At 57.7% G+C, this 10,269-nt stretch overlaps 1 protein-coding gene across 1 annotated transcript; it reads left to right on the forward strand.

The window, feature by feature from the left end:
• Positions 1 to 1,135: 1,135 nt before the first annotated feature.
• On the forward strand, positions 1,136 to 9,876 carry LOC144487373 (V-type proton ATPase catalytic subunit A-like; the record flags this gene model as incomplete). The annotated part of the gene is made up of 7 exons (XM_078205460.1): positions 1,136 to 1,220; positions 3,324 to 3,452; positions 4,046 to 4,260; positions 5,232 to 5,369; positions 6,112 to 6,263; positions 9,370 to 9,532; positions 9,768 to 9,876. Coding segments are annotated over exons 1-7 (988 nt in total), but the record flags the coding sequence as incomplete, so codon positions are not given.
• Positions 9,877 to 10,269: the final 393 nt, after the last annotated feature.

The raw sequence follows: 10,269 nt of genomic DNA on the forward strand, positions 1-10,269 counted from the left end.
TGGAGGAGGTTACAGAGTTAGGGAGAGTTGTAGGGGCTGGAGGAGGTTACAGAGATAGGGAGCGTTGTCGGGGCTGCAGGTGGTTACCGGTCAAATGGATAAGCAGGCCATGAATGGGTTTGAAAACGCTGGTTTGTTTTTAACAGCTGGTTGGACCGGTCAGAGAGCTCAGTGAATGATGAGTAAACTGGGCTGTCTGTATTTCCGACCTTTTCAGTCTGAGCCAAAATGCTGCTGTCCCATTTCCAACTCATGCCAGGGCCTGTTCAACCATCTTGGAGCGAGACATGGAGACATTATCCAGAGTTTTGTTATTCTCTGGAATTCTCTCTCTCAAGAATAGTGGATAATCCGCCTCCAATTCCCGATTGAACTCATTCTTGAGTCAACTCAGCAACTGGTTGAATTGAAGTATGTGTGGATACAAACGACTGTGTTCGGAGCAGCAGTCGGCCACTCGGCCCCTCGATCCTGCTCCCCCATTCAATAAGATCATGGCTGACCTGATTGTAACCTCAGCCCCACATTCCTGCCGACCCCCGATAACCTTTCACCCCCTTGTTAGTCAAGAATCTACCCAGCTCTGCCTTAAAAATATTCAGAGATCTCTGCTTCCACTGCCTTAAGGAAGAGAGTTCTAGAGACTCCCCACCCTCTGAGACAAAACATTTCTCCTCATCTCCGTCTTAAATGAGCGACCCCCTTATTTTTAAACAGTGACCCCTGGTTCTAGATTCTCCCACAAGAGGAAACAGCCTCTCCACATCCACCCTATCAATACCCCTCAGGATCCTAATGGCTTTGATCAAGTCGCCTTTTACTCTTCTAAACTCCAGTGGATACAAACCAAACCTCTCCAACCTTTCCTCATAAGACAACCCACCCATCCCAGACAGAGGGAAAGAGGAGATCTGCTGAAAGATCAGCTATGGTCATATTGAGTGGGTGAGCAAGCTTGAGGGACAGATTAGCCTCCTCCTGCTGCTGATTCGCTGTGATATTAGGGGGCCCAGTGGGGTTTCAGATTGTCTCTAGGGCTTGATTTCCCATGTCAAGCTCACAGCTCTATCTCTCCCCTTAACGCTGCCTTTTCCTGTTATCTCTCCTGCATCGCAACGACCAAGCACTAACTTCCAGCATGGATCTCGAGAAGCTGCCAAAGGTTCGCGACGAGGAGCGAGAGAGCATGTTTGGATACGTTCACGGAGTCTCGGGCCCAGGTGAGAGACACTCCAAGAGAGAGGGGACTCAGAGAGACACCAGTCAGTGTACAGATATCTCCCTGAGAGAGAGGGACTGAGAGACACCAGTCAGTGTACAGATATCTCCCTGAGAGAGAGGGACTGAGAGACACCAGTCAGTGTACAGATATCTCCCTGAGAGAGAGGGACTGAGAAACCAGTCAGTGTACAGATATCTCGTTGAGAGTGCAGGACTGAGAGACACCAGTCAGTGTACAGATATCTCCCTGAGAGGGACTGAGAGACACCAGTCAGTGTACAGATATCTCCCTGAGAGAGAGGGACTGAGAGACACCAGTCAGTGCACAGATATCTCCCTGAGAGAGAGGGACAGAGAGACACCAGTCAGTGTACAGATATCTCCCTGAGAGAGAGAGACTGAGAGACACAGTCAGTGTACAGATATCTCCCTGAGAGAGAGAGACTGAGAGACACAGTCAGTGTACAGATATCTCCCTGAGAGAGAGGGACTGAGAAACCAGTCAGTGTACAGATATCTCGTTGAGAGTGCAGGACTGAGAGACACCAGTCAGTGTACAGATATCTCCCTGAGAGGGACTGAGAGACACCAGTCAGTGTACAGATATCTCCCTGAGAGAGAGGGACTGAGAGACACCAGTCAGTGTACAGATATCTCCCTGAGAGAGAGGGAGTGAGAAACCAGTCAGTGTACAGATATCTCGTTGAGAGTGCAGGACTGAGAGACACCAGTCAGTGTACAGATATCTCCCTGAGAGGGACTGAGAGACACCAGTCAGTGTACAGATATCTCCCTGAGAGAGAGGGACTGAGAGACACCAGTCAGTGCACAGATATCTCCCTGAGAGAGAGGGACAGAGAGACACCAGTCAGTGTACAGATATCTCCCTGAGAGAGAGGGACTGAGAGACACCAGTCAGTGTACAGATATCTCCCTGAGAGAGAGAGACTGAGAGACACAGTCAGTGTACAGATATCTCCCTGAGAGAGAGAGACTGAGAGACACAGTCAGTGTACAGATATCTCCCTGAGAGAGAGGGACTGAGAAACCAGTCAGTGTACAGATATCTCGTTGAGAGTGCAGGACTGAGAGACACCAGTCAGTGTACAGATATCTCCCTGAGAGGGACTGAGAGACACCAGTCAGTGTACAGATATCTCCCTGAGAGAGAGGGACTGAGAGACACCAGTCAGTGTACAGATATCTCCCTGAGAGAGAGGGACTGAGAGACACCAGTCAGTGTACAGATATCTCCCTGAGAGAGAGGGACTGAGAAACCAGTCAGTGTACAGATATCTCGTTGAGAGTGCAGGACTGAGAGACACCAGTCAGTGTACAGATATCTCCCTGAGAGGGACTGAGAGACACCAGTCAGTGTACAGATATCTCCCTGAGAGAGAGGGACTGAGAGACACCAGTCAGTGCACAGATATCTCCCTGAGAGAGAGGGACAGAGAGACACCAGTCAGTGTACAGATATCTCCCTGAGAGAGAGGGACTGAGAGACACCAGTCAGTGTACAGATATCTCCCTGAGAGGGACTGAGAGACACCAGTCAGTGTACAGATATCTCCCTGAGAGAGAGGGACTGAGAGACACCAGTCAGTGTACAGATATCTCCCTGAGAGGGACTGAGAGACACCAGTCAGTGTACAGATATCTCCCTGAGAGAGAGGGACTGAGAGACACCAGTCAGTGTACAGATATCTCACTGAGAGAGAGGGACTGAGAGACACCAGTCAGTGTACAGATATCTCCCTGAGAGAGAGGGACTGAGAGACACCAGTCAGTGTACAGATATCTCCCTGAGAGAGATAGAGACTGAGAGACACCAGTCAGTGTACAGATATCTCACTGAGAGAGAGGGACTGAGAGACACCAGTCAGTGTACAGATATCTCCCTGACAGAGAGAGACTGAGAGACAGCAGTCAGTGTACAGATATCTCCCTGAGAGAGAGAGACTGAGAGACACCAGTCAGTGTACTGATATCTCCCTGAGAGAGAGGGACTGAGAGACACCAGTCGGTGCACAGATATCACCCTGAGAGGGACTGAGGAACATGTGTCATAATTTCCTTTGTCTATCTGTCTCTCTCTGCAGTCGTCCTAGCATCCAATATGTCCGGTGCTGCTATGTATGAGTTGGTGCGAGTTGGCCACAGTGAGCTGGTGGGTGAGATTATCCGCCTGGATGGCGAGATGGCAACAGTCCAAGTTTACGAGGAGACTTGTATCCTTTGCCAACACTCTCCGGGGGAGTGGAGGGGCACAGGTGGAGTTTGGCCCATTGTGTGGGCTACCTGAGTTAAGGCCTCTTGGGTAGGCCGGGAACCTGGGCCTCTTGGGTAGGCCGGGACCCTGGGCCTCTTGGGTAGGCCGGGACCCTGGGCCTCTCGGGTAGGCCGAGGCCCTGGAGCCTGGGCCTCTCGGGCAGGCCGGGAGCCTGGGCCTCGCGGGTGGGCCGGCAGGATGAGCCTCGTGGGTGGGCCGGGAGCCTGGGCCTCGCGGGTGGGCCGGGAGGCTGGGCCTCGCGGGTGGGCCGGGAGCCTGGGCCTCGCGGGTGGGCCGGGAGGCTGGGCCTCGCGGGTGGGCCGGGAGGCTGAGCCTTGTGGGTGGGCCGGGAGCCTGGGCCTCGCGGGTGGGCCGGGAGCCTGGGCCTCGCGGGTGGGCCGGGAGGCTGGGCCTTGCGGGTGGGCCGGGAGCCTGGGCCTCGCGGGTGGGCCGGGAGCCTGGGCCTCGCGGGTGGGCCGGGAGCCTGGGCCTCGCGGGTGGGCCGGGAGCCTGGGTCTCTGCCACGTTGGTGTCCTGAGCAGACCCTCACAGCTGGCGTGTCGGTCGGGGACCCGGTCCTGCGGACAGAGAAGCCCCTCTCTGTGGAGCTGGGTCCTGGGATCATGGGCTCCATCTTTGACGGGATCCAGCGGCCCCTCTTTGACATCTGGCAGATGACTGAGAGCATCTACATCCCACGGGGGGTCAACGTCAGCCCGCTGCCCACCCACACCAAATGGGAGTACACTCCAGAGCCAAATATCAGGGTAAGGAATGGGGGTGAGGTGTGTGGGAGGGGGAGAGAGCGAGGAGAGTGAGGAATTGAGGCAGAGGTGGAGAGAGAGGGGAGAGGGACAGAGATGGTGAGGGATAGAGATAAAGAGAAACGGAGGGAGGAAAGAGAGGGAGTGAGAGAGGGAGAGAGACAGAGGGAGGGAGTAAGAGGAGGGAGAGGAGGAAGAGAGGCAGAGGGGGAGAGAGAGGTAATGAAAGAGAAAAAAAATTGATGAAAGGGGTGAGAGGCAGGGAGGGGTGAATGACAGAGGGTGGGAGGGAAATGGAAGGAGGGAGAGTGGGAAAAGAAGGATGGGAGGGAGTGAGAGACAGAGAGATAGGGAGTTGGGGAAGTCTGATGGAACCTGAGGGAGAGTCAGAGAGAGTGAGAGTCAGTGGTGGAGACAGATGAGAGGTGGATTAGAATGGCAGAGTTGGAGGCAGAGATGGAGAGTCTGTGACAGTCTGAAGGAGAGATGGAGAAAATGTGAAAGGGCCACATGGAGAGAGTGTGAAACAGTTGGAGAGAGATATGGAGAGTGTGTCAGCGTCATAAGGAGAGATGGAGAGAGTGTGAGACAGAGTTGGACCGAGAGATGGAGCGAAGGTAACGCAGCCCCGAGGGAGAGACGGAGTCAGTGTGACAGACTCAGATGGAGAGGGAGTGAGTGAGAGATTTGGAGGGACGAATGGAGAGAGTGTGACTCGGATAGAGTGAGTGTGACAGGTTTGGAGGGAGAGATGGAGTGAGTGTGACAGATTTGGAGGGAGAGATGGAGAGAGTGTGGCAGACTCGGATAGAGTGAGTGTGACAGACTCGGATGGGGCGAGTGTGGGGCGAGTGTGGCTGGTGCGGATGGGGCGAGTGTGGCAGGCGCGGAGGGGGATGGGGTGAGTGTGGCAGGCGCGGAAGAAGGGGTGCAGTGTGCCCCTACATTCACGGTACCATCCTGCCTCCTCTCAGGTAGGGAGTCACGTCACTGGCGGAGATGTTTACGCCTCGGTTTTTGAGAACTCCCTGATCAAACACAAGATCCTGATTCCCCCCAAGAGCAAGGGGACAGTGACCTTCATCGCACCTCCCGGGCACTATGATGTGACGGTGAGTATAACTGCGATCCTTCAGCAGTGAGAATGGTGTGACTGACTGGCCTGGGGAGCGCGGCATCCGGTGCGGGGAGCGCGGCGTCCGGCGCGGGGAGCGCGGCGTCCGGCGCGGGGAGCGCGGCGTCCGGCGCGGGGAGCTCAGCGTCCGGCGCGGGGAGCTCAGCGTCTGGCGCGGGGAGCTCAGCGTCTGGCGCGGGGAGCTCAGCGTCCGGCGCGGGGAGCTCAGTGTCCGGCGCGGGAGCGTGACTGACCGGCGCGGGGAGCTCAGTGTCCGGCGCGGGGAGCGCGGCGTCTGGCGCGGGGAGCTCAGCGTCCGGCGCGGGGAGCTCAGTGTCCGGCGCGGGAGCGTGACTGACCGGCGCGGGGAGCTCAGTGTCCGGCGCGGGGAGCTCAGTGTCCGGCGTGGGGAGCGTGACTGACCAGCGCGGGACCGTGACTGACCAGCGCGGGAGCGTGACTGACCGGTGCGGGGAGCGCAGTGACCGGCGCGGGAGTGTGACTGACCGATGCGGGGAGCGCAGTGACCGGCGCGGGAGTGTGACTGACTGGCATGGGGAGCGTGACAGACCGGCGCGGGAGTGTGACTGACCGGCATGGGGAGCGTGACAGACCGGCGCGGGAGCGTGACTGACCGGCGCGGGAGCGTGACTGACCGGCGCGGGAGCGTGACTGACCGGCGCGGGAGCGTGACTGACCGGCGCGGGATTACGCTGTTGCCCTTTCTCTCCCTCTCTCAGGATGTGCTGATGGAGCTGGATTTTGAAGGGGTGAAAGACCAGCTGACCATGGTACAAGTGTGGCCGGTGCGTCAGATCCGGCCGGTCACTGAGAAGCTGCCCTGTAATCACCCTCTGCTGACGGGGCAGCGGGTGCTGGACGCCCTTTTCCCGTGAGTGTCTCTCCCTCTCTCCCTGAGTCTCACCCGCGACGTCAAAGAACAAAGACCAATACAGCACAGGAACAGGCCCTTCGGCCCTCCAAGCCCACGCCGCTCCCTGGTCCAAACTAGACCATTCTTTTGTATCCCTCCATTCCCACTCCGTTCATGTGGCTATCTAGATAAGTCTTAAACGTTCCCAGTGTGTCCGCCTCCACCACCTTGCCTGGCAGCGCATTCCAGGCCCCCACCACCCTCTGTGTAAAATATGTCCGTCTGATATCTGTGTTAAACCTCCCCCCCCTCACCTTGAACCTATGACCCCTCGTGAACGTCACCACCGACCTGGGGAAAAGCTTCCCACCGTTCACCCTATCTATGCCTTTCATAATTTTATACACCTCTATTAGGTCACCCCTCATCCTCCGTCTTTCCAGTGAGAACAACCCCAGTTTACCCAATCTCTCCTCATAACTGAGCCCCTCCATACCAGGCAACATCCTGGTAAACCTCCTCTGTACTCTCTCCAAAGCCTCCACGTCCTTCTGGTAGTGTGGCGACCAGAACTGGACGCAGTATTCCAAATGCGGCCAAACCAACGTTCTATACATCTGCAACATCAGACCCCATCATACTCTATCATCACCCACCCCCCTGTCTTTGCGAAACCCCCTCCCCCCCAGACTGTGGGACTCCTCACACCCCCAAGTGTGGGATTCCTCCCATCCACCCACACTGTGAGACTCCTCCCCCGAGACTGTGAGACTCCTCCCCCAGACTGAGACTCCTGCCCCCAGACTGTGAGACTCCTGCCCTAGACTGCGAGGCTCCTCCCCCAGACTGTGAGACACCTCCCCCCAGACTGAGACTCCTCCCCCAGACTGAGACTCCTCCCCCTAGACTGAGACTCCTCCCCTAGACTGAGACTCCTCCCCTAGACTGAGACTCCTCCTCCTAGACTGAGACTCCTCCCCTAGACTGTGAGACTCCTCCCCCTAGACTGTGAGACTCCTCCCCCCAGCCTGTGAGACTCCTGCCCCCAGACTGTGAGGCTCCTCCCCGCAGTCTGCGAGGCTCCTCCCCCCAGTTTGCGAGGCTCCTCCCCCCAGTTTGCAAGGCTCCTCCCCCCAGTCTGCGAGGCTTCTCCCCCCAGTCTGCGAGGCTTCTCCCCCCATCTGCAAGGCTCCCCCCCATCTGCAAGGCTCCTCCCCTCAGTCTGCGAGGCTCCTCCCCCCAGTCTGTGAGGCTCCTCCCCCCAGTCTGTGAGACTCCTCACCCCCAGACCGTGAGACTCCTCCCCTGAGACTCCTCCCCCCAGATTCTGAGACTCCTCCCCCCAGATTCTGAGACTCCTCACCCCAGATTCTGAGACTCCTCCCCCCAGATTCTGAGACCTCTCCCCCCATTTTCTGAGACTCCTCCCCCCAGATTCTGAGACTCCTCCCCCCATATTCTGAGACTCCACCCCCAGATTCTGAGGCTCCACCCCCAGACTGTGTCTCCTCCCCCAGACTGAGATTCCTCCCCCCAGACTGAGATTCCTCCCCCCAGACTGAGACTCCTCCCCCCAGACTGAGACTCCTCCCCCCAGATTCTGAGACTCCTTCCCCCGATTCTGAGACTCCTCCCCCCGGATTCTGAGGCTCCTCCCCTCAGACTGTGAGTCTCCTCCCCCCAGACTGAGACTCCTCCCCCCAGACTGAGACTCCTCCCCCCAGACTGAGACTCCTCCCCTGAGACTCTGAAACTCCTCCCCTCAGATGTTGAGACTCCTCCCTCAGATTCTGAGACTCCTCCCTCAGATTCTGAGACTCCTCCCCCCAGACTGAGGCTCCTCCCCCCAGACTGTGAGGCTCCTCCCCCCAGACTGTGAGGCTCCTCCCCAGACTGAGACTCCTCCCCCAGACTGAGACTCCTCCCCCAGACTGAGACTCCTCCCCCCAGACTGAGGCTCCACCTCCCAGACTGAGGCTCCTCCCCCCAGACTGTGAGGCTCCTCCCCCCAGACTGTGAGGCTCCTCTCCCCAGTCTGTGAGGCTCCTCCCCCCAGTCTGGGAGGCTCCTCCCCCCAGACTGTGAGGCTCCTCCCCCCCAGACTGTGAGGCTCCTCCCCCCAGTCTGAGAGGCTCCTCCCCAAGCCTGTAAGGCTCCACCCACAGTCTGTGAGACTCCTCACCCCAGTCTGAGACTCCTCACCCCCAGACCGTGAGACTCCGCCCCTGAGACTTCTCCCCCCAGATTCTGAGACTCCTCCCCCATATTCTGAGACCCCTCCCCCCAGATTCTGAGACTCCTCCGGGCAGATTCTGAGACTCCTCCCCCCAGATTCTGAGACTCCTCCCCCCAGATTCTGAGGCTCCTCCCCAAAGATTCTGAGACTCCTCCCCCCAGACTGTGTGTCTCCTCCCCCAGACTGAGATTCCTCCCACCAGACTGAGACTCCTCCCCCCAGACTGTGAGACACCTCCCCGAGACTCTTAAACTCCTCCCCCCAGATTCTGAGACTCCTCCCCCCAGATTCTGAGACTCCTCCCCCCAGACTGAGACTCCTCCCCCCAGACTGAGACTCCTCCCCCAGACTGAGACTCCTCCCCCCAGACTGAGATTCCTCCCCCAGACTGTGAGGCTCCTCCCTCCCAGACTGTGAGGCTCCTCCCTCCCAGACTGTGAGGCTCCTCCCCCCCAGACTGTGAGACTCCTCCCCCCCAGACTGTGAGACTCCTCCCCCCAGACTGTGAGGCTCCTCCCCCCAGACTGTGAGGCCCCTCCCCCCCAGACTGTGAGGCCCCTCCCCCAGACTGTGAGACTCCTCCCCCCCAGACTGTGAGACTCCTCCCCACCCCCCCCCCGCGTCCGCCCCCCACCGACTATTTATTGCATGTGCAATCTTGCCCTCTGACTTTGGGTGACCTTATTTGACCCAGGTTCACCCCATGACGCCCCGATTGACAAATTGTTTTAACCTCTCATCCGCCATGTCCCCAGTAGCACCCGCCCAACCCGCTTAACCTCATTTAACCCCGACGTGGCCCAGTTAAGCTGATTTGAGCCTGTTGATGTCTGTTTGTCAACCTGTCACCCGCTTGCTTCTTTTTGCCACTCCCTCCCAACAATCCAGGTGCGTTCTGGGAGGAACGACAGCCATTCCCGGGGCATTTGGCTGCGGTAAAACGGTCATCTCCCAGTCCCTGTCCAAATTCTCCAACAGCGACGTCATTGTCTACGTGGGATGTGGAGAGAGAGGCAATGAAATGGCGGAGGTGCTGAGAGACTTCCCTGAGGTAATGAGGCACGCGGTGGCAAGGGGCGGAGGGAAGGATGTGGGAGTCTCTGACCAGGGACTGGGGGTGGGGGGGGGAGTCTGGGGCTCTCACACAGTCTGAGACAGGGATTGAGGTTCGGGGAGGGGCAGTGAGGGGTAGAAAGGTTTGAAGGAGGGAATGCGGTGGGTGTCCCCTGGCTGTACCCCATCCCCGCCTCCGCCCTGTATCCATGGTAACACTTCCTTCTCTCCAGCTGACAATGGAGGTCGATGGGAAGATGGAGAGCATCATGAAGAGAACCGCCCTGGTTGCCAATACCTCCAACATGCCAGTGGCAGCCCGGGAGGCCTCAATCTACACTGGTGAGTGCCCATCTACCCACACGCTCAACTCTGACCTCTGACCCCGCCATCTCTGACCATCATCCAACTCACCTTCTAATCCCATGTCCCTTACCAACCTGAGCAACCTCACCCTCCGACCTTCTCACCACGTGACCCCTGACCCTTCCTGCCACACCAACCCCTGACATTCTCACTCTTTTTCCTCTGAATTTCTTTGACTTTGTCCTCAGACCTTTTTGCCCCCTTCACCCTCTGACCTTCACCCCCATTGCCCTCTGATGATCTTCCACTTTGACCTCTGTCCTGCAACTGCCTCATCCTCAGACCTTCTCCGTCCTTGCCCTCTGACATTCTCCAGGCTCGCTCTCTGACCTTCTTGCACATCAGCCTCTGATCTTTGCCTACCGTGCC

The sequence above is a fragment of the Mustelus asterias genome, unplaced genomic scaffold (assembly GCF_964213995.1).
Source record: "Mustelus asterias unplaced genomic scaffold, sMusAst1.hap1.1 HAP1_SCAFFOLD_757, whole genome shotgun sequence".
In the NCBI taxonomy this organism is placed as follows: domain Eukaryota; kingdom Metazoa; phylum Chordata; class Chondrichthyes; order Carcharhiniformes; family Triakidae; genus Mustelus; species Mustelus asterias.